Raw genomic sequence first — 24,053 nt, forward strand, 5'->3', positions numbered from 1 at the left:
TTTACTGTTTTCTCTTTTGTAAACAGTGAATAAATTTTATGAAACGAATATTGTTTACTGATGGTTTAGCAGCTGGTTTTGCTTTGTGCAGTTTTGATTTTAGAAATGCATCATTCATTTATTTATTTCATTTATATTCCGCTTCCCCCCCCCCCCAGGGCCTCAGAGTGGCATAGCACATGGTTCTTTTCCTCCCCACTTAATCCCCACAACGGCCCTGCGAGGTAGGCTAAGCTGAGAGGCAGTGGCTGGGCCCCATGGCCACCCCCAGTGAACATCATGGCTGAGTAGAGATTTGAACGCTGGTCTCCGTCCCAGGCCCTAGTCCAATGCTCTAACCACTGCACCACACCGGCTCTGTTCACAGCTCTGAGCTGCCGTGGGAGGAAGGAGTGTATAAAAGGGAATCAGTCAGCCCAAAGGCCTCCTGGGCTCCATCCTGGGGTAAGGAAGCTGGGAATGCAGAGCAGCCACCACCACAATATCTAATGGATGCCGCAAAGGACCATCAAATAGCATCAAGCATCACCCTCAACTTTTAGCCTGCCCCAAACCACAGAATACTTCCTGGAAAGAAAGTGGGACATGATGGGTGCAGACATGGTTCACCACGGCCCAAACCAATCCATTCCACTTCAAGGAGGCGGGCCTCATCCTGTGCTCCCACAACAGAGAATCAGTCGGGAAACGTTAAGAAAAAAACCCAAACAAAATATCTTTAATATCTCAAAAAGCCGCCCGGAGGCTTCTTTCCTCCACAGCAAGTCCTTTTTGTGGTTCCAGAGTTGCAGCACAAGGTCACGGGGTCCTGAAAGGGGTGGTCTTGCAGCTGAGTGTGGGACCCTCAGAAATTCTCCAGCAGCTCCACAATCCGCTTCTGCTCGCTCTCCCGGAATTCGGGGTTCTTCCCATCCCCGATGTTCTCCGCATACTCTGCAGGAAGACAAGAGGCACTCTCAGCAAAAGAACAAGCAGCTGCAGCTCCACATCTGGGGCAACACCCCCTGCAGCTCCAACATCTGGGGCAACACCCCCTGCAGCTCCACATCTGGGGCAACACCCCCTCCCCCCACAACTGAAACCCTGGTAATACGGGAACAGAAAGGGAGCAGCTTTGTCTTCTAAGCTTCAATTAGGAGGTGAGGGGCCCTATTAAGCAATGCCTGCCACCCCCCTCTTGAAATCAGCAGATATACTTGGTGCCATGTTTGGGGGCTAGTCATGGGGGTGGGGTGGGGAAAAGAGGGCAGCTGAGGGAAAGCAGAGGAGGGAGGCAGCCGGGCCCAGAGCCAGGAGCTGAGCAGGGCATGGGAAAGCGGCCCACCCTGTGACCACATATGAACTCAAGGAGATTCTGCTGGATCAGGCCAGTGGCCCATCTAGTCCAGCATCCTGTTCTCACAGTAGCCACCCTTGGTGCCTGTGGAAAACCCGCAATTTCCCAGTAATTCCAGAGGTGCCTGAGAGGGAAAAGGAGCAGCATTCTCCGTTCCTGTGCAAGGTGCCACCCAGTCTCCAAAACGGAGCCATAGCAGCTTGCAGGGCGAAGGGCTCCTGTTAATACAAGAGAAGTGGGCCCTGCTACAGGGCAGGGGGGGGATCCATGAGCCCCCTAATGCATGGGGACGCTGCTCCCCCCTCATCTCAAGCAGCACACACAAACAGCGCTGCTCTGCTGCCGCCTCTGCCTGGGCTCCTGGGAGGAGGAGGAGGGCCTTGAATATGCATGAAGCTTAAGCCTGGCAGCAGCTGCTGCAATGGGGGCTTTGCCCTCCATGGCTCGACTTGCTCCAACAGGCAGGGCAGGCTCTGCTCCTCACTTCCAGAGATTGCGGGGAGGAGGGGAACTGGTCGGGAAAAGTCACAGTAGCAAACACCAGCTGCCCCCTTTGGGCTGATGTGAAAGAGAGGAGAGACCTGCCTGCCCAGGCAGCCCTGGACACATTTGCATGGGCGGTGGGCAAAGCGATGGCCTCAAAGCTGGGCTTAAATCCCTGGACCATTTGCACGTCTCTCTCTCTCTCTCTCCCCTCCCCCCAGTAACTGGGCCACTGGAAGCACAAAAGGGGCAAGAACCACAAGCACGCTATTAAGTGGGGGTATCAATTCTACAAACCAGCCCCCTAATCTAGGCTTACTCATCCCTGCTTCTCCAAACAGCGCCTTCTCTTCTCTGGTCATGTTCCACCACAGCCTCCCCCAGCTTGACGCCCTGCAGATGTTTTGAACGACCACTCCAGTCGGCCCCGGCCAGCAGGGCTGGAGTCCAAAAGGTCAGCAAGACACCAGGCCAGGAAAGGCTGTTCTTGGCTGGGAGTCCTGGGAGACCTGCTCCCTGCCTTGCGGGCCTTTTCCATCTGGACTGACTCCAGCTGCAGAAGCTGAAGCTACCGAACAGACTCTTGGGATGGGGTCTTGTTTGGGTTTTTTTGTTTCAGGCTGCTGCTGCTATCAGTATTAATTTGTTGTCTCTTTACTTTAGATTTTATTATGCTGTATGTGGAAATCGTTCAGTTTGGTTGCATACTTCTTGATGTTTTATTTATTGTTTCCGCTTTTGGCTATGTTTGTAATTGTGTATTTCTTTTCATGCTGATGTGGGTTGTGGGGTGCCAATGGGACGTGGGGCAGAGGCTTGGTCTGAAGAAGCCTGGGCTTAAATCTGCTCCTTTGCCATTCTTTCTCCCTCTCTGTCTGCCTTATCCTACCACACAGGGCTGTTGCATGGGTAAATAAGAACTTCAAAGCATTTTGCCCACAACAGGCACAAGAGACGTTATTATTCTGGCCTTTCTCTTTCTCTGCTTGGACCTAAGAAAAGGAGGCTCTCCTCTCACGCTCAGAAGAAATGCTACACTCACCATTTCCTAAGGTGTGAATCTCATCCCCCTTCCCATTCGGCCAGAGAAAGGCCTCCACACAGTGCTGCTCTGTGCCAAACAAAAGCGGCAGAGAGCACACCTGGCAAGACGCGTCAAACTGCAGGCCCATCACTCAACTCCCGGAGAGCCCATTCTGGCCTTACACGCCCCACGAACCATATCCACGAGTCCTGAGCACAAGGCATCACCCGGCAGCCCCATTAGAGAGAGAAATGGCTTCTCCGCATCACTTGCGAAGGCACCTCAAGGTCACTGCTCTCCCCTGCATCTTCAGCGCTGGGCTGTCGAGATGCCATTAGCCTCCTAAGGAGGCTAAACTGGGAGAAGCAGACAAGCGAGCCAACACCCTTCTCCAACACCCAGCCGCCAGGAGGTCACTGTTTTGGGGTGGCAAATTCAGCAGAAGCAGCAAGTCAAGCATTCTTCTGAAGAAGGCGGGAAGGCCTGTGGGCTTCTGATGCACAGGGAAGTTCCCAATTGCTCTGCCTGGCGGGATGTGCCCCTCCCATGTTTCCCCACACACCGAGGCACCCAAAAGGAAATCTGCTCCCACACTTTGATCTAAGGGCAGGGTCCACACACAGCCAAACTGATTAATCTGCAGTGTTCAAATGACTATGTGTCCCAGACACAGAAGAGGCAGGAAGTATCTGCAGGCAAGGAGCAATTTAATGCATTCAAGTTCAAGCAAATAAGCAGAGGTCACTTGGAGAAAAATATACAAGAACCCGAGAAAAGCCTCCTGGATCAAGCCCTGGGCCCATCTAGCCCAGCATCCTCTTCTCACAGCACTCAACCAAACTACCCAAAGAGATGGTGACGGCAATTTCACCTGGCTCTCTCTTTCTCATTACAGTCATACCTTGGTTTAAGTATGCTTCAGTTTGAGTACTTTAAGTACTCTGCGGACCTGTCTGGAACGGATTAATCCACTTTCCATTACATTCAATGGGAAAGTTCGATTCAGGTTAAGGACGGACTTCCGGAACCAATTGTGTACTTAACCCAAGGGACCACTATTATACCCCATGTAAGAACATCACCAGAGTCTGCTGGATCAGGCTGATGGTCCATCCAGTCCACCATCCTGTTCTCACAGTGGCCAACCAGGTGCCTCTTCTGGAAAGCCCATGAGCAGAATCCAAGCCCAAGAGCCCTCTCCCCTCTTGCTGCCTCCAGCAACCGGCATTGAGAAGTTCTGACTGTGGAGGCAGAGCAGAGCCATCCTGACGAGGAGTCCTTGATAACCTCCTCCTCCTCCTCCTCCTCCTCCTCCTCCTCCTCCTCCTCCTCCTCCTCCTCCATGATTCTGTTGTGTCACCAACAGGGCTCCCCCAGGCTCCCTCTGCTCGAAAGAGCTGCTCATCTTTAAGTGCAGACCCAGGTCATGGAGCCTGAGCTTCCACAGCCACCATCTGCCACAAACCACCATGGAAGAACTGCCAGCAACACCAGCAGATATGTTCTATGCTTCAGATGATGTTCTAGGCTCTTGCTAGCTATGCTGCTTTCAATGTGGGTGTTATATCTTACTTCCTTTAGCAATGTTTTCTTTTAAAATGTCTACTTTTTTGTTAACTCTGCTGCATTAAATGTGCATTTTGTAGTTGACCTCTTTTGCAATGTTTTATTTTGGAAATTTTAAGAAAGCATTTTAAGTTTCCTGTTAATTCCTGCTCTGAATGTATACTTTATTCAGTAATGTTTCGCTGTAGATTGTTTTAATGTGTAGCAGACTGCTTTGATATAAAGTGGTATAGATAATGCTAATGCTAATAATGATGTTATCTAGCTTGGTGGCCACCACTCCCATCAATATAGCTTTAACAAATCCCAAGAAACATGACCACATACATGGCGCTCAGAGAGAGGGAGAAGGAGCGAAATCCATCACCAACACTTGCTTCAACAGTTATTGGATCTGTCACACCCCACAGCCCCCTGCCTCAGTGGGGTGCCTAGAATGGTCCACCTCTCCTGGACGCTGTTGGTTCCCACAACAAGGCATCTGTACCCCCCACCTCCCAAATTTCTCCCCAAAGCCCAGCCTGGTCAGCCATCAGAGAGGAGCCTTAATGAGGCTGTTGCACCTCCCTGCTCGCCTCCACCCCCACTTAAAATAAATGGAGAGCCCAATTTCTCTCTCCCTTTGCATCCAAAGCAATTCTTGGCCCTCCCCAGGGACCCATCAGCTGTCAGGCTGCCAGAGAAACAGGGAAAATATGTAGGCCATAAAAACCAAACTAAGAAACAGGCTTCCAATTAGCATGCAAAAAAGCAGGATGGAGAAGGGGACAAGAGCCCTACATGCAAAGCGGGAAAAGGGAAGAAGGCAGAAGATGCTGAATTAGCTGAACCTCCGCTGGCGGGAGGGGGGGACGGGGGACGGGACGGGGCGGGGGCACTGGAGCGGCTTCTGCTGCTGCTTGGGTGCTCCTGCCACTCCCCACCACCACCTGGCTCCAAGCCCCAGAGAAACCCCCTCCCTCAAGAAGAACCCGCTTTCTTCCTGCAGCAAGAATGGCTTACGACTCCAGCTGTGCGAGGCTCCAGGTGAGCAGAATCCCACACCGGTGGAGAAAGGCAGGAATCCAGCTCTGCCCACCCTACACAGGGGGAGGGGGGGGCTACCTGGAGCCTGATGGAGGACTTGAGGAAGCCCCCCTAGCCCCGGACCCTTCTAGGGTGGGTCAAACCACCTGGGTGCTGTTGTAACCACACGTGGGCCAGTTCAGGTCAGAAGGTGAACTGTGAATTTCTCAGGGAGACTGGGGACCCGGCAGTGAGCGATCTAGGTCTGGGTGGCTAGAGGTGGTGGAAGAGGAGGTCAGCAGCAATTTTATTTGTTTTGTTTTTAGTTATTTATTGCATTAATGGTCCGACCCTCTAACCACTACACCACACTCATTCTCTCCCCAAGCCTGGCCTAGCAGGCCTGCCATCAAAGCATCCCGTATCTAAATTTGCAAAGGGGGTCTCCTAAATGCCGCCCCGCCTCTTCAGTGCAGAAGCCCACAGGCCAGGAGCCACAGAGCCCAGCCTAGACCTTGCTGCTGGCGAGGGCTTTGCATGGAGCACTTACTTTCAACAATCTCACAGGCAGCACAATGGGGCTGGAAGGCAGGGTTTGCCAAAAGAGGTCGCGGAGGCCAGATGAATAGGCAGAGAGGCGGTCTCTTGCCCAGCTCCACATGCCTGAGGCTGCAAGGCTGGCTCCCTGCTTTCTGCTGGGGCTGCTGGCCAAACAGGAGCCTGTGCTGGCCAAACAGAAGCCGTTCCCCCACTCCAGGGCTCAAGGACTCACCTTTAATGATGTGCCGAACTATTTTGATGGAGCTTCCCCTCATGTTTAGGATCTGATGGACTCGCTGACGAATCTGGCCAGGGAATGAAAAACAGGGAAGGGGGAGGGAGAGAAAGCTGCAGTAATTGTACAGTAATGGAAACAGAGAACAAAAAACCCACAGGAAAGAGTTGGGTTTTTTTCCATTGAGGCAGCTTGGTTGAACTGTGCCAGGATCTTGACACAGCACACTCCCACGGCCCCAAAATGGCCAGAAAGGAAAGTGCCTTTATCTGTGGAAGCAGGAATGAGCAGCCCTGCATACGCTGGGCTTGGGATCGGGGCATTGCAGGGGGTCGGACTAGAAGACCCTTTTGAGGCCTTCCAATTCCATGATTCTGCATATGGCAGGAAGTAGCCCAGGTGGGCAAAGGGAAACCTTGCCAAATCCCTCCCTCCCTCCCTCCCCCCACCCAGGTGTGTTAGCCCAAGGAGGGGAGGGGAAACAGGGCCACCCACATTCTAGGAAGGCTGGCACCTCCATCCCTAGTCAAGGTCCCACATCTGGGAAAACTCATAAAATGTGTGCACCAAGCCCCCCCGCCCCGATGCAGATGGGCTGAGTTCTGGGTCCTCCCTGATAGGGAGGCACAGTCCAGTGGGGGCCCAAAGACCAAGAGTACTGGGGGTGGGGGGTAATGCGGCAGGCGTGCTGCCCTCACCTGGGGAATGCTGGCATTGCAGATCTCTGCCATGATGTAGCAGATGAGCTGGAGGACAAAGAGGCCGGCGTCCAGGCGGCGGAGGTAGAACTCATCCTCCATGTCGTCATCAATGATCTCTCCCCGGCGGACCATGTCCTGGAATCACAGAATCACAAGAATTGGAAAGGGTCCCCTAGTCCAGCCCCCCGCAATTCAGGAGTCTCAACCAAAGCATCGCGAACAGATAAGCCACCCAACCTTCGCTTGCATGGCAAGTCCCGGAAGAGAAGCACCAGGAGGAGCTCTGATGGCAAAGTCCGCAGAAATCCCTCGCGCAGTGAAAGAGCCATTTGTTCCCAGGCAAAACATGCCCTTGCAGGCCCCCCACTCCCCGGCACAAGCCTGCCAGCCCACCCTTCGCTTCCTGCTGGCCCTACGCCAGCAGTAAGGCATGCCACACGTGACCTTTTGCTATCCTCACGCTGGAATTTTGTTATGCCAACCCGTGAGCTCCCTGCTGCTTCTGTGATTTATTATACGGCGGCCCAGCAGGTGCGTGGCAGTCCGCCGGAGCAATGTCTCCTCATTAGAGCGAGCGCCCGCTGTACCTGCAAGACTTGGCAAGGAGGGACCCCCCTCCTGTGTGTGTGTGTGTGTGTGTGTGTGTGTGGCAGGCAAAAATAGGGGAAAGGCAAGGCTGCACGGCAGTGGCAAGCTCCTCTGGTTCCCCAGCCAGCTGCCCAGCCCCAGACCTTCCTTCCTCAGAGCCCACATGAAGCAACAGAGGTCCCAGACTGAGGAAGGTCTGCAAGCAAAATGCTGAACAAAGCAGTAGCCCACAGGAGGAGACAAGGGATAAGGCTCTAAGAACAGCCTGCTGGATCTGGCCCATGACCACATCCAGAGCATCCTGCTCTCACAATGGCCAACTAGATGTCTTTGGGAAACCATGCAAAGCAACAAAACAAAACCTTCTGCCTTCCTGCGCTTTCCAGCAACGGGGATTCAGAAGCACCACCGCCTCTGACCTTGGAGGGAGAGCACAGTCAGGATGGCTAGTTATTCACTGACAGCCCTCTCCCTCCTATGTGAAACTGTCTCAACCTCTTTTAAAGCCATCCATCCCGTGGGAGTGAGTTCCAGAGTTTAACTAAGGGTATCATCATGAGAGAACGGCTTCTGTTTAGTTATTTAGTTATTAACTTTCACCCGAAGATCACAGGGTGGTTCGCAACAGAAAAATACAAAATGAGAACACAAAACACATAATAAAAACAAAAACAAACCAATAACACACACACCCCCCCAGCCAAACACACTGAAAAGGACACAGAATGTGAATCAGTCAAAGGCCTGGTGAGAGAGAAACGTTTTTGCCTGGCACCTACAGATATGTAATGAAGGCGCGAGGTGAGCCTCCCTGGGGAGAGTCTCCCACAAACAGGGAGCCACAACAGAAAAGGCCCTGTTCTCATGTTGTTGCCCTCTGGAGCGCTCCTATTCCCATACTGTCCTCCGACTTCCACCCGACGGGCTTCTTTTGCCCACCTGACCAAAACTGAAAGCCAAGCAGCACAGTGTAGGGCTGGCCCAGCTTCATCTTGTGGTGTGCCGGGGCCTTGATAACACCCCCTTTGCCGAGGCAGGTGACAAAACAGGTGTGCTCCCCTTCCCCTGAGAGTTTGAAACTCTAAAAGGGATCACCCTGTTCAGCTCCATTTTCATTTCTTCCGCTTCCCTACTCCAGCTTTTGCAGGACCACACCTTGCTTCTGCCTACCTCCGGCAACCCCTGGACCTCCCTTTGTTACCCCCAGGGCCAGATCCCTCCACCACTCCCCCCCCCCCGAAGCAATCTTTCTGGCTGCGGATTGCAGTCTGGATTTGGGATGCTCAAAACCCGCAGCCTTTTGGCAAACCACCACACCCTTTTCTGGTCTGATAGTTTTAAGGAGAGGTTGGGTCGCCATCTGTCAGGAACTCTTTAGCTGTGGCTCCTGCATGGCAGGGGGTTGGGCTAGATGATCCCTGGTGCCCCTTGCACCTCCACAGTTCTATGGTTCTATGTCCCAGACCCTTTGCTACAACCAGGATCTGCCCTCTTCTGACCTGGCTTGTGGCGGCTGCCTCTCGGGGAATGCGCTGGAGCCTCAAGAGACCCTTAAAATCCTGGCTCAGGATTAGCAGGAATGTCACTGGCAATCTACAAGCCATGGCAGGAGGCTCTCCCCCCCCTTGCCTCTCCAGCTCCTAATTTCTGCCCTTCTGCCTTGACAGCTCCTGATTTTTATTTTTTGAAAATGCGAATGGCAAGTGTTTCCGAAGCCGTCAGCTGTGGCAGCTCAAACTGACATCTGAGGCGCAAGGCACACGACACCTGCAATCCAGGATAACGAAGTGATTTGGAGGCCGGATCCGCTGATTGTGCAGGCGGAAACCGGGACGGCTCTTCTCTCGTGCAAGGTGGGAGCCTCTCACTGCGGGGCTGGCAGCAAGACAAAAAACACTGCGAGCGCCGGGAAATTTAGCCAAAGCTGCTTGCCGGTGTGCAGGGAGCCGGTGCGTTGATGGCTGCGACACAACCATGTCGTCGCTTTAAGCCCTGTTCACAACCACCATTCCTCCCCCTTCAAACTGCTGTTAATCTTTTCCCCGTGCAAACACCAACCAGCCACTCTGCCTCTCTCTCCCCCACCCCAAACCCTCTCCAGCCGTCAAGATGCTAACCTCCAAATGAGTGCTCAGGTGCCATTCCTTATCTGCCGCGAGATGCCCCGTGCTGATGGGAGAAGACAGCAATAAGATGGGCTTCTGCGAAACTGAAGCAAGCTCCTCTCACAGTAATGAGGCTGGACTGACAGTCGCGGAGTGGCAAATGACGATTCCCAGAGCCCAGCGGGGCCTGCTGCAGATTCAAGCAGGGAGACGTCCTGATCCCAGCTGAAATTCTGCCCCTGCTCCTCTCCTCTCAGCCCCCCAGGGCCTGCCACAATGGGTGGCAGGATCCTGGGAGCTGGAAAACCAAGCATCAACGCCATTTCCCTTGGGTACTTCGCGGGTGTGCCAGGGAACAGGAAGTGGATGGCTGCTTTATTGGGGCTTAGGAAGGAGCTTCCTCCTTGTCCTCTGCCAGGGGGTCCAGGAAGGCTACTCTGCTGCTTCTTCCACTGCTTAAGAACGAAAGAGGAGCCTGCTAGATCAGCCCTGTGGCCCATCTAGTCCAGCATCTTGTTCTCCCAGTGTCTGTGGGAAACCCACAAGCAGGATACAAGCACAAGAGCCTTCCCTTCACCTGCAGTTTCCAGCAACTGGTATTCAAAAGCATTGCTGTCTCCAACTGTCAATAGTCCTCTCCTCCTCCACGAATTTGTCTCGTCCCCTTTTAAAGCTCAAGTTAGTGGCTGTCACTGCCTCCTGGGGGAGCAACTTCTGCAGGATGTGGCTTGGTGGCCCATGCCCTGTGGCACACCTTTTCACGGCCAGGGGGCACAGCAGTGCAGACCGCTCAGGCTGCTCCATGCAAGGTCAGCACGAGTGTCAGGCTAGATTATCTCTTCCCACTTCCCCAATTAAAACCAGCTGTCAGGGTGACAGACAGGTTGGGACAGCCCATCAGGCTAGCTGGGGCGTGAGGAGCAGCTGCGGGGAAGCTGAGCAAAGGCTGGTGAAGGAGGCGGGCAGAAGCAAGATCTTCCTGCTTCCACCAGTTGGGGCTGCTGGCAGAGGGGAAGAGGTCAAGGGGGCCAACTCAAATCTATGCCAGGTGGGGAGGGAGAATTGATCCTTGAAGTCTAGTAAACACACACACGGCCCCATATAGGGGAGCTCAAACCAAGGGAGGAGAAAACACTGGACTGAAGGCCTGATTTCTCTCTCCAGCTTTCTGTGTTCCAGCAGGCAGAGTTGGCACTGAAGGGGCATTTATGGAACAGCTGCAGCCTCAAGAAGAAAGGCTCAAAACTTCCTTTAGACTAGAGGCTGAAGTGTGAGGGAGAGCTGCAAGTTTGGCACCAGATGTGAGACCCAACACTTGCAGGGCAAAATTATAAGCAACGCAAAACGCACACAAACTGGCTGGCTGGAAGCTGAATGTAGAACCCCTGCAGGAGGAGTCAGCGTTGGCTGATGGAGGGACAACTTTTGCTTGTTGCTAGTCACAAGCTATGGTTTCCCCAGTAGTGATGTATGGACGTGAGAGCTGGACCATCAAGAAGGCTGATCACCAAAGAATTGGTGCTTTTGAATTCTGGTGCTGGAGGAGACTCTTGAGAGTCCCATGGACTGCAAGAAGATCAAACCTATCCATTCTGAAGGAAATCAGCCCTGAGTGGAAGGACAGGTCCTGAAGCTGAGGCTCCAGTACTTTGGCCACCTCATGAGAAGAGAAGACTCCCTGGAAAAGACCCCGATGTTGGGAAAGATGGAGGGCACAAGGAGAAGGGGACGACAGATATGAAGAGATGGTTGGACAATGTCCTCGAAGCTATGAACATAGAATCATAGAATCATAGAGTTGGAAGAGACCACAAGGGCCATCCAGTCCAACCCCCTGCCAAGCAGGAAACGCCATCAAAGCATTATTGACATATGCCTGTCAAGCCTCTGCTTAAAGACCTCCAAAGGAGACTCCACCACACTCCTTGGTAGCAGATTCCACTGCCGAACAGCTCTTACTGTCAGGAAATTCTTCCTAATGTTGAGGTGGAATCTTCTTTCTTGTAGAGCTTGAATCCATTGTTCCGTGTCCGCTTCTCTGGAGCAGCAGAAAACAACCTTTCTCCCTCCTCTATATGACATCCTTTTATATATTTGAGCATGGCTATCATATCACCCCTTAACCTTCTCTTCTCCAGGCTAAACCTACCCAGCTCCCTATATAGAAACAGGTGCAGGCCTTGCAAGTTCTTTCACTCTGTTTGGGATGAGACACCCTGGGGCTTTTAGGATCAGCAGCTGTGCTCTCAGCCGGCAATGGATGTACAGTAATGGGCTTCAGCTCAGAGCCCAGGTGAGGAGAAGCCTCCTTGCCCTCTAGCAAACGCTGCTGTTCCTCACGCTCTGCATTAACCCCTTTCATTATCACCCTCTGGCAAAGCACTTCCATGCAATTCAAGCCATTTGCTGCCCCACTCAAGGGCCAGGTTAATTCAAAAACCCAATTTAGGCTATCAAAGCCCACGGAATCCAGATTCTCCCTTTCAAGGATGGAATGACATAACAGTGGCACAATTAGCATCTAATTTGTAAGTCGTTATGGCGCAAAGTATCCGGCGAGAGCGCTTTTATTGAATAAACCTGCTGAGCATAATTTCCTCGCACTAAGAAGAATTGCATTAAGTCATCACCTGCCTTTGCCTCCCTTTCTGCAGAGATCGCTGCGGAGGCTCTATAATTGCACCTCGTCTCTGAGGGAGTTAAAGAGCTGTGGTGGCTTGCCACCTTTTTCTCAAATAAAACATGAAAAGGACTGGGGAAGAGGGGAGACTTTTTCACTGCAAGCTGACACGCTTCTTTCTAGGCGGCAGCATTCCTTGGGGTTCCTGCCATGTCCTACCTGGGGGGACACCTGCTCCCTCTCCGTGACCCTCTGCTGCATTTCAGGGCTCCTATGCACAGAAACGGCTGCCCTCCCCATGGGACACTGTGAAATCTGGCTTCCCTAAGTACTCTACCAAACCAAATATAAAGTCACTCTTGGATACACTGTGCTGCTTTTTTGCTATTATTTTTGAATGGATTTGATAAGACTTCGATAAAATATTTTTAAAAAGCTTTAAAAACCAAACTCATGGTAGGTATTATTAATTATTATTATTATTAGTTGTAGTAGTAGTAGTATAGTAGACCCTCTGGATATGAATTTAATCCGTTCCAGGGGTCCGTGTGCACCCTGAAAAATTCGTACCTAGAGGCGCCACTTCTGCGCATGCAAAAGCAGCGAAACCTGGAAAAATACTTCCAGGTTTGCCGCGTTCGCAACCCGAAGTTTACATTACTTGAGAGTACATAACCAGAGGGTCTACTGTATTATTAATTGAATTTACAAACCACCCTATAACTGCAGGTTTTTTTTTTTGCAAATTATTCTCCAGTACTTAACTGAATGGAGAACAACACATGCATGCCCCCTCCCTTAAGCTGGGCAGCAGGCCTTTGTGTCTGGAGGACGCTTTCGGTGAGCTCGCAGGCAGTGTGGCAGGAAGCAAGTGAACCCTTGTGCAAACTGCAGGTGCCTCGTTAAGAACCAAAAAATTATCAATACTATTATTTATTATTAATAATATTAATTAAATGTGTTAGGCACTAAAAGCACAAAAAGGTAAAAGGAAACCTGACATATGCCTCAAATACATCCCGCCCACTTCTAAAAGGCCACTGAGAGTTAAAGGCTGAAGGTCTGGTTACAGAGCAAAGTTTAAGCTAGTGCCTAAAGTGTAATGAAGGCACCCAGCAAGCCTCCCTGGGAAAGCATTCCATGAAGGGGAAGCCAACGCAGAAGAGGTCCTGTTCTCGTGTTGGCGTCCTCTGGACGCACAAAGAAGGGCCTCGGATAATGGCCGCAGGGCCTGGGTTGGTTCATATGGGGAGCTTTTAGCCTTTCAGGGAACTGGCAGGCACCATCTCTTAATGAATTGACAGGAGGGGGTGCGGTGGGGTGGGGGGGATGATGACACCTACATGCTTTTCTCCTTCAATCTTCTTATCAGCTGCTTGCATTGCATCCAGGTACTTGAAATATAACTCCATCAGTCTGTCAACCTGCGGGGGGGGGGGGGGGAGGGGGGAGAGAGAAGAGGAGTGGAAAAGGTTTGAACTCGTCACACAGCCACCCCACCCTAGCAAGATGAAGGGGCCCATGGACAGCGAGGCGGCTCTGCATTTAACAAGTTGGGCTTCTAAGGCCAGGGTGCCACATCCGTACTGAACGGGACACTGGAAAGCAAACAGCCTGGAAGGTCCTAGAATCATCATAGAATCATAGAGTTGGAAGAGACCACAAGGGTCATCCAGTCCAACCCCCTGCCAAGCAGGAAACACCATCAAAGCATTCTTGACATATGCCTGTCCTGCTGATTCCCTGCTCACAGAATGCCCGGCACCCAACAGCCCCAGGTGCTCTGAAATCGCACCAATTCTGCTTCCCTCCCCCCTCAGCACCCAATTCCCTTCCTGCCCCCTTGATCATTGCTCCTCCAAGCTGGCCTGACCTAGGGGCTCCCTTGACACTGTTCTCCGTCTTGCCAAAGCAGCTGCATTCGCGTCTCCTGAGATGCAAGATTTCCAAAGGCAAAACGGGATAAATCTGCACTAGGCTCCCAGGCAGGTGCTGCCAGGTAACCCACAAAGAGGGCACGGGAGCAACCTCCCTGCCTCTGCCCCTCGTTGACAGCTACCTTGGCCAGCAGCCGTTGCCAGACCTGCTCTCCCACATATATTTTGTGTGTGTGTGTGTGTGTGTGTGTGTGTGTGTGTGTGTGTAGACGGCAGGTTTTATTCAAGGAAGTTCCAACGGCAGACGTTCGAAGCTCTCAGGATGCCTTAGTGGCTGCTCTTTGCAGAACAAAACCAACAGCAGCCCCTGGGGACCCACTTTGCAAGTCCCGCCAGAAGTGCAGGCTTGCACAGGACCTCCCCTCTAGCGAGACATCCCTGGTTCCCTCTCCGCTCCTCTAACTGATTTCCAGAGAAGATACAGGTCCTCAGAGCCAATATTACTTTTCAGGAGCACTGAGAGCACTAACCATTTACTTAGCTTGAAATGCTGGTGGTTGAAACTGCAGAGAAGCCGGGGGGTTAAGGATTCCGGCCCACCCTATCCACGCAGCAGGGGTAGGCTGCGCTCCAGGGGGTTGGTGGTCTCAAGAAGGGCCCCTGCAGGAAGCCTATGCCACTACTCCTGCTGGGCTCATTTCATGCCACAGGAAGACACCCACACAGCCCACACCTGGCTGTGAGGGGGAGCCATGAAGCCGGAGGAGGGGTTGGCAGGATGTCTGGGTGCCCTGTTAAGGGCAGCAGCACAAGCCCCACTGAAATAAGAAATGGGCAACAGCACGGTGGGTCTTGCGCAAGGGAACTCCTTTGGAGGATTCCCATAGAATCACAGAATTGAGGAGCTGGAAGGGTGCCTCATGGGTCATCTAGTCCAATCCCCCTGCAATGCAGAAATCCCAACTCAAGCATCGATGGCAGGTGGAACATTGGGCCAAATGTTCAATAGTAGAACTTGTGCGGGCAGGGGGAAAAAATGAACTGGTTGAACTAAAGGTGGCATGCAAGATGGTCTCCACATTTAATCCCAGCCTGAGAGGCAGTGATTGCCCGCTCGCCTGGTGAGCTTCTTATGGCTGAGTGGGGGATTTGAACCCAGGTCTCCCAGGTCCTGGTAGTCCAACACTCTAACCACTACACCACACTGGCTCTCACCACCCTGGGTACCATTTGGACAGTATCCCTGAGACAGTGCCCCATTTCTCTCGCCCCCAGCAGGCTCTGAACCCTCCTCCTGTTCCCAGCTCCCCAACACTGCCCCCCAATCTCTCACCTTCTCGCTGTCGTTCTCCGTGAACTTGTTGAGCAGCCGAGTTCTCTGCTGTCCCCTCAGATTCCTCAGGAGGGAGGCTAAGATGGAGCAGATGTGCTCTGGGGGGAGAGAAATAGATGCACACACTCAGGTCGGGTAGCTAAGGCTGCCCCCCAATCCCTTTGCCAAGGGGCAGAGGAGTTGGTTGCTTCCTGCGTAGCTGAGTGTGACGGAATCATAGAGTTGAAAGGGCCCCCCAGGAGTCATCTAGTTCAACACCCTGCAATGCAGTACAAAGAGAAGCAACTCAAGAGAGGCTTGCCCCTTCTCCTGAACAAGTTCCCATTGAGGGGATGGCAATGGGACATGACAGGAACAAACGGCTCCTGACCGCAGAGCCTGATTTAACTGCAGCAGGAGCGGATTCTGCAACTAGGCTCGAGTCTATTCACAGAAAGGCCATTGTGCCAAACACAGAGTTAGGCACAAAGGCTGCCCAAAATAATGAGCTTTCTCTTGCCTGCTTTGCAGCCTCTCAGATTTTGCTGACGGGTCAAGTTCAAGGCAGCACAAGCCTTGGAAAAAGAGGGAGAGCAGAAGTCTCAAAAGGAAACTACCGGTGCTTTTCTTCTTCTGCTGCTGCTGCCTCCTCTGGGCTCTTGCTGGCAGCATCAAGACCAACAGTTCAAATCTTCATCCTGCACCTTCACAGGCCTGATCCTGAAGGGACCAAGGTGAGGGCATCCTTCAGGGAAATGTGAATTTAGAAAAGTAAGAAGAGCCCTGATGGATCAGGCCGACATCCTGCTCTCACAGTGGCCAACCAGATGCCGCTTGTGGGAAACCAGCAAGCAGGATTTGAGCATGCGAGTCCTCTGCCCTCCTGTGGTCTCCTGCAACTGGTATTCAGAAGCATTGCTGCCTCTGAGCCTGAAAGCAGAGCAGAGTCCCCAATAGCCCCAATAGCCGCCTCTCCTCCTCCATGAATTTGCCTAATCCTCTTTTAAAGCCCCCCTTCATGGATCAATGCCTTGTCGTGGCGAAGGGGCTTGAATAACTCAGAGAAGCTATGAGCTATGCCATGCAGGGCCACCCAAGATGGACAGGTCATAGTGGAGAGTTTTGACTAAACGTGATCCACCTGGAGAAGGAACTGGCAAGCCACTCCAGTATCCCTGCCAAGAAAACTCCATGGACAAAGACAATAGGCATATAAAAGTTATGACGCTGGAAGATGAGCCCCTCAGGTCGGAAGGCGTCCAACATGCTACTGAGGAAGAGCGGAGGACAAGTACAAGTAGATTCAGAGCTGATGAAGCGGTTGGGCCAAAGCCGAAAGGTCGCTCAGTTGCGGATATGCCTGGAAGCGAAAGGAAAGTCTGATGCTGTAAAGAAAAATATTGCATAGGAACCTGGAATGTAAGAACGATGAGCCCTGGTAAGCTGGATGTGGTGAAAAATGAGATGGCAAGAATAAATATTGACATCCTGGGCATCAGTGAACTAAAATGGAAGGGAATGGGTGAATTCAGTCCGGGTGACTATCATATCTACTACTGTGGGCAAGAATCCCGTAGAAAAAATGGAGTGGCTCTCATAGTCAACAAAAGAGTGGCAAAAGCTGTAATGGGATGCAATCTCAAAAATGACAGAATGATCTCGATACGAATCCAAGGCAGACCTCTTAACATCACAGTAATCCAAGTTTATGCACCAACTACCGGTGCTGAAGAAAGTGAAATTGACCAATTCTATGAAGACCTACAACAACTTCTAGAAATGACACCAAAGAAGGATGTTCTTCTCATTACAGGGGATTGGAATGCTAAAGTAGGGAATCAAGAGATAAAAGGAACAACTGGCAAGTTTGGCCTTGGAGTTCAAAATGAAGCAGGGCAAAGGCTAATAGAGTTCTGTCAAGAGAACAAGCTGGTCATCACAAACACTCTTTTCCAACAACACAAGAGACGACTCTACACATGGATATCACCAAATGGGCAGCATCGAAATCAGATTGATTATATTCTCTGCAGCCAAAGATGGAGAAGCTCTATACAGTCAGCAAAAACAAGACCTGGAGCTGACTGTAACTCAGATCATCAGCTTCTTATAGCAAAATTCCAGCTTAAACTGAAGAAAGTAGGAAAAACCACTGGGCCAGTAAGATACAATCTGAATCAAATCCCTTATGAATACACAGTGGAAGTGAGGAACAGGTTTAAGGATTTAGATTTGGTGGACAGAGTGCCTGAAGAACTATGGATGGAGGCTCGTAACATTATACAGGAGGCAGCAACGAAAACCATCCCAAGGAAAAGGAAATGCAAGAAAGCAAAATGGCTGTCCAACGAGGCCTTACAAATAGCGGAGGAGAGGAGGCAAGCAAAATGCAAGGGAGAAAGGGAAAGATACAGGAAACTGAATGCAGATTTCCAAAAAACAGCAAGGAGAGACAAGAGGGTCTTCTTAAATGAGCAATGCAAAGAAATACAGTAGAGGAAAACAATAGAATGGGGAAAACCAGAGATCTGTTCAAGAAAATTGGAGACATGAAAGGAACATTTCATACAAAGATTACCATAATCAAGGACAAAAGTGGTAAGGACCTAACAGAAGCAGAAGACATCAAGAAGAGGTGGCAAGAATACATCTTGGAGAGTGAAGTCAAATGGGCCTTAGAAAGCACTGCTAATAACAAGGCCAGTGGAAGTGATGATATTCCAGCTGAACTATTTAAAATTTTAAAAGATGATGCTGTTAAGGTGCTACACCCAATATGCCAGCAAGTTTGGAAAACTCAGCAATGGCCAGAGGATTGGAGAAGATCAGTCTACATCCCAATTCCAAAGAAGGGCAGTGCCAAAGAATGCTCCAACTACCGCACAATTGCGCTCATTTCACACGCTAGCAAGGTTATGCTTAAAATTCTACAAGGCAGGCTTAGGCAGTATGTGGATCGAGAACTCCCAGAAGTGCAAGCTGGATTTCGAAAGGGCAGAGGAACCAGAGACCAAATAGCAAACATGCGTTGGATTATGGAGAAAGCTAGAGAGTTCCAGAAAAACGTCTACTTCTGCTTCATTGACTATGCAAAAGCCTTTGACTGTGTCGACCACAGCAAACTATGGCAAGTTCTTAAAGAAATGGGAGTGCCTGATCACCTCATCTGTCTCCTGAGAAATCTCTATGTGGGACAAGAAGCTACAGTTAGAACTGGATATGGAACAACTGAGTGGTTCAAAATTGGGAAAGGAGTACGACAAGGTTGTATATTGTCTCCCTGCTTATTTAACTTATATGCAGAATTCATCATGCGAAAGGCTGGACTAGATGAATCCCTAGCCGGAATTAAGATTGCCGGAAGAAATATCAACAACCTCAGATATGCAGATGACACAACCTTGATGGCAGAAAGCGAGGAGGAATTAAAGAACCTTTTAATGAGGGTGAAAGAGGAGAGCGCAAAATATGGTCTGAAGCTCAACATCAAAAAAACCAAGATCATGGCCACTGGTCCCATCACCTCCTGGCAAATAGAAGGGGAAGAAATGGAGGCAGTGAGAGATTTCACCTTCTTGGGCTCCTTGATCACTGCAGATGGTGACAGCAGTCACGAAATTAAAAGACGCCTGCTTCTTGGGAGAAAAGCAATGACAAACCTAGACAGCATCTTAAAAAGCAGAGACATCACCTTGCCGACAAAGGTCCGTATAGTTAAAGCTATGGTTTTCCCAGTAGTGATGTATGGAAGTGAGAGCTGGACCATAAAGAAGGCTGATCGCCGAAGAATTGATGCTTTTGAATTGTGGTGCTGGAGGAGACTCTTGAGAGTCCCATGGACTGCAAGAAGATCAAACCTATCCATTCTTAAGGAAATCAGCCCTGAGTGCTCACTGGAAGGACAGATCGTGAAGCTGAGGCTCCAATACTTTGGCCACCTCATGAGAAGAGAAGAATCCTTGGAAAAGACCCTGAGGGCACTAGGAGAAGGGGACGACAGAGGACGAGATGGTTGGACAGTGTTCTCGAAGCTACGAACATGAGTTTGTCCAAACTGCGGGAGGCAGTGCAAGACAGGAGTGCCTGGCATGCTATGGTCCATGGGGTCACGAAGAGTCGGACACGACTAAACGACTAAACAACAACAACAACTTTTAAAGCCAGGCGGGCTACTGGCCACCACTGCCTCCTGCAGGTCGGAGTTCCACATGTTACCCATGTGCTGTGGGAAGAAGTCCTTTCTTTTATCTGCCCTGAATCTTCCAACAACAATTTGCTTCCTTGGGTTCAGGTGGAAGCGGTGGGGCCAGCAGCTACTGCTAGCAGTTGCTTATATGGCACCAGCAGCAGCAGCCTCTGCCCACCTGGTGCCCTCTTGGGGTGCCTGCTCACATCCCCAGACAGCACTGCTGTTGGCAATGACAGGCAGCCGTGGTCTAGAGGCCCCAGGTTGGGTTTAGCAGGCATTGAACAGAGTCAACAGAACAAGCAACACCAGGGCGCAAAATTGTTCCAGGTTTTGCATGACAACAAGGGCCCAGTCGCCTACTGTTTCAAGCCTGCGGATTGGTTTGCTAGACCCTAAAAAGGAACATTCCCAACTGAATGCAGGGACGGGGCTTCCAGGGCGGCGCTCACTGCTCTGAACACCTTGTGTCTGTAAAAGAGAAGCAGATCAGTCCACTTTTGCACCTAGGGAGACCAAGTGCAAATCCTCGCGCTGCTGCTCCCTCCTGCGCTCAGAGCTGGCCTTGCCTTGCAGGCGTTTCAGAGCAAATGCAATTCCAACCTCTCCACGCCACCTTTGCTTTAATCCCTCCGATTAAGATTGATGAGGCAAGGGGGGCCATAAAATTTGCCTCTATTGGCTTGCCGGAGGAGAGGGGTGTCAGAATCTGTTATTTTTCAGAGAGGAAAATGCAATGTACGGAGAAGAGGGATCATCTCCTCATTGCTGTCAAGACAGATTAACATGAGTTTCCACAGCTCTGCCTTAGCCCGGGGGCCTGAGAGAAGCCGCGATCAATTGCTCATGGAACAGGAGCGACAGGCACCTCTTTGCAAGGGGCTTTCAATAAACCAGTGTCTCGGCCTTTTCGCCAGAAGGGCTCTGCAACAGGCATGCGGCATCCCAAGTGCCAGAGCCCCTCTCCCATCCCCGGGGACCCCACACTCTGCACCTGGGCAGCGCAGGGCGACAAGCAAAAGGAGAGCCTGCCGGGCGAACAGGTTTTGTTAGCCACTAATAAATGTTCCTCCATCAGCAACAGATTTCAACTTCAGGGGGTGTCAATTTTTCATGCACCAAGGAGATTGGTGGAGGGGAGACAGGAGAGAGGAGCTGACAGCAGGAACAGGAGAGGCGATAAACCTGTTATCTGGTGGGCAGCCCGGCTCAGTGGCTCCATTACTCTGGTGGAGCAAGATGGAGGTGAGCTGGGGAGACACCATGCGCAACCTGCTTGAGCAAAGCATGCAGTGGCAAGCAACCACATTGTAACACATGCGCGCGCACACACACAGCCTCTCTATCAAACCAGTACCATGGGCTCTAAAGGAGTATGGGGAGAGAAATTCAGAACCCCAGCAAGGCTATTTGCAAAGAATACCAGTCCCGGGAGTTCTTGCCTTTATCTGGAGAGATGCAAGGGTTCATTGCCAACGTGACTTTGGCTCATGCCAAAAAACTGAAGATAATCCCCTTTCCCCTTGAAAAACAACAGCAAGAGGGAATTTTGCACTTTCTTTTTAAAGCACAGAGACCGACAGCCTAGGAAAAAGAAGCTTGGGGTGAAATGCTGAGGCAGCACCAAATGCCGGGAGATGACGTGGCTCAAGAATCGGCCCACCTTCCCTAAGCAAGGCTCCCTCCTAGCCAAACCTGAGATCCTGCTGTTTTTGCAGCATCTGTGGGGAGGGAGAAAGGGGGAGACGGAGCCTCAGCTCTCTCTCCTTACTCCATGCCTGGCCAATCTGCTGCACATTTGGTTTGCTTTGTGTTAGCAGCGCCAGCCGCAGGGGAAAGGGACACAACCAGAGGGGTGCTCCTGCCGTTTTGGTACCGTCACCAAACTAAGCACACTCAAAACAAACGCACCAAGCACCAGGCTCGGCTCTCAGCTGGATCCGAGGGGCCGAAGGCGCCAGCACACACTTTGAGCTCAGTACAAAGCGAGGTGCCTGCAGCAGATCGCATTTGATCTCTCCCCCCCTCCACTGCGGGGCCAGTTTCAGCATTCTGCAGACTGCTGACAGGCCTTGGGGCGACACTCCAGGCATCGCAATTGAGAGCCTGCAGTTTTGCAAAGGAAGCTCCCAGACAGCGGCAGCAGCACAAACAATAAAGTGAACTTTCCCAGCCTCAAAAGTCCCAGGGCGGGATGGAGGAGACAAGAGTTCTGAGCCAGCTAAGTGGGCTGCCATAGGCCTCCACTTAACAGAAGGGCAGTCGATAATTCCCCGTGGAGCCCTGATCTCTGTCTTCAGCCTGGGTCCGCCTTTTTGGCAGGGTCCCCCTAGGAACACAGGGAGCTGCCTTATACTGTGCCAGACCACTGGGCTCCACCTAGCTCTGACTGGCAGCAGGTCTCGAGGGTTTCCAGGCAAGGAGTGTTTTGCAGCCCTACCTGGAGATGCTGCCTGGGATTGAACCCGAGACCTTCTGCACTCCAAAACACGTGCTCTGCCCCTTCCACCAATGAAAGAACAAAACCAAACCCCAAGCAGATCCGCAGCCCCATGAACAAAATCTGCAGCAAAATGCCGGCATTATCTCCCCAATGACCCCTGTTCTCTGCAGGTAAGAGGGATGTTCTGCAACTGTGGATCAGGTGCCAGGAAGCCGGCTGCCCTGCTTTGCCATTTGAACCAGGGCGCTGGATGTCTTGCCCTGCTCTGTTCTGTGGAGATTGTGCTCAGGCCAGTTCCCAGCCATCCACCCCTAGGCAAGTGGACAGGGAGGGGGGAGACTTTGGGATGCAGGGAGTGTCGAAAACATCCTAATGAGATTGATGGCAGCTGCAGGAGGTCCCATCAAACCGTGCCTCAACCCGTCAGCAGTGTTCTGCCTTTGTTGTTGTTGTTTTCCCTCCTTCCCACCCCCCTTTTGCACTGTGTTATAATGGACACCTGCCCAGCAGGGGAGGCGAAAGCCAGCAGGCCGAGTGGAAGTCTGTGCACTCGGGCAGAATACTGATGCCGGCTCGGAAGAAAACACACAGCCCCCTCGGAAAAACCAACACGGCAACACACAAAGCCTTGCGGATCCTCGCAAAGGGAGGGTGTTGTGGACTTCTTAGAGCAGATCCTAGATAAAACGCAGCAAGATAGAGGGTGGAGGGAGCTGGGAGGACAGTTTCCTTGCTAACAAGCTCAGGAAGGGGAGCCGCCTGAAGACCCTCTCCAGATCCTGGCTTGATTTCTGATGAGGAGCAGAAAGGGAGGAGAGGAGCTGGGCTTCGTGCCCTCCATGCCAATCGGCTTTGTCCCTTTGCCAGGATGGAACAAGGTACAAGGTGTTTGCAAGAAGCTCCGGAGAGCTGCTCCGAGGGGCGGGCTGCCTCTTTTGGACAAAGTGCTTCCCGGATCCACAGCTGAGCTGCTAAAATGGAAGGAGCCCCACACAAAGGTGCTTTGCATTCACCAGAGACTGTCCCCCTGCCCTGGCCTGTCGTCCCAAGCCACCCCCGCCCCCATCTCCACAACAGGCAGAGGCTCCCTCTGTGCCCCAGGCATGAGTTTGCCTTGAAAAGCAATGGTCAGATCACTGGCTTTGCCATGTAGACACAGAGATGAGAGCAGCTTTGGACAAGGACATGGAATGCTGCCTTAAAGGAAAAGCTCACTGCAGCCCACACTTCACCCCAAGTGTTGGAAATCAAAGCCAGGCCAGCAAGAACGTCTGCCTTCTTTATATTTACTTATAAAGAGAGCAGAGAGAGTGTCTGTCTGATATTTGAAAAGAGGGCATTCCAAAGGCAGGAGGTGCCACAGCATTGAAGACCTGGTCCCTATTTTGTGGGGAATGAACCTCCTGAAAAGGTATCTGCAGAGCACAGTGATCTGTTGGGTACGCAAGGGGTGTGATACATTCTTTCAGGTATCCTGGTCCCAAGATGTATAGGACTTTGTACACCAACGTTGCTACCTTGAACTTGGCCCAGTAGCCAACTGGACGCCAGGGCAATTCTTTCCACAGTGGGGTGGCATGTTGGGGATATCCTACCCCAGTGGGCACTCAAACCACTGCATGTTGCACCGTCTCAAACAATCCGCTACTTTTAAAATGCATTTGCACAATATCAACACTCTCAACAGATGCCTTTGTGAGGTACTGAAGGAATCACAGAATTGTGAAGTTGGGAAGGGACCCCAACGGTTATCTAGTCCAACCCCCTGCAATGCAGGGGCAAAGGAATTATGGGATGACTTACAATGCAAAACAGACAAAGTCTCCACTCATCGCCTACAGGTGAGGATGATCTCTGGGGTAAGCAAAGTCATGGTGGTCCTGAATCTGAGGCTGTCAAGTGTCCCACCCTCGGGTGTGGCTGCTCCTTGGGCTTGGCTACCAAACCCTGGCACGCTGACTCATTTGCAAGATCACCGTTCTATAAAAGTGCTGCAAGGCACACATGGTTGCAGCAATATATTGATAATGAG

At 51.6% G+C, this 24,053-nt stretch overlaps 1 protein-coding gene across 1 annotated transcript in view; it reads right to left on the reverse strand.

Moving 5' to 3' along the window:
• Positions 1-695: 695 nt before the first annotated feature.
• CTNNBL1 (catenin beta like 1) overlaps positions 696-24,053 on the reverse strand; it is an 86,007-nt gene continuing 62,649 nt past the window's right edge. The window contains exons 12-16 of the mRNA XM_060277412.1: positions 15,414-15,511; positions 13,547-13,627; positions 6,888-7,025; positions 6,187-6,259; positions 696-933 (exon numbers count right to left, since the gene is read on the reverse strand). Coding sequence (XP_060133395.1) covers positions 845-933; positions 6,187-6,259; positions 6,888-7,025; positions 13,547-13,627; positions 15,414-15,511 — 479 coding nt within the window. The 3' untranslated portion in view covers positions 696-844. The remainder of the gene's footprint in view (positions 934-6,186; positions 6,260-6,887; positions 7,026-13,546; positions 13,628-15,413; positions 15,512-24,053) is intronic.

This window comes from Zootoca vivipara, chromosome 7 (assembly GCF_963506605.1).
Source record: "Zootoca vivipara chromosome 7, rZooViv1.1, whole genome shotgun sequence".
Classification (NCBI taxonomy): domain Eukaryota; kingdom Metazoa; phylum Chordata; class Lepidosauria; order Squamata; family Lacertidae; genus Zootoca; species Zootoca vivipara.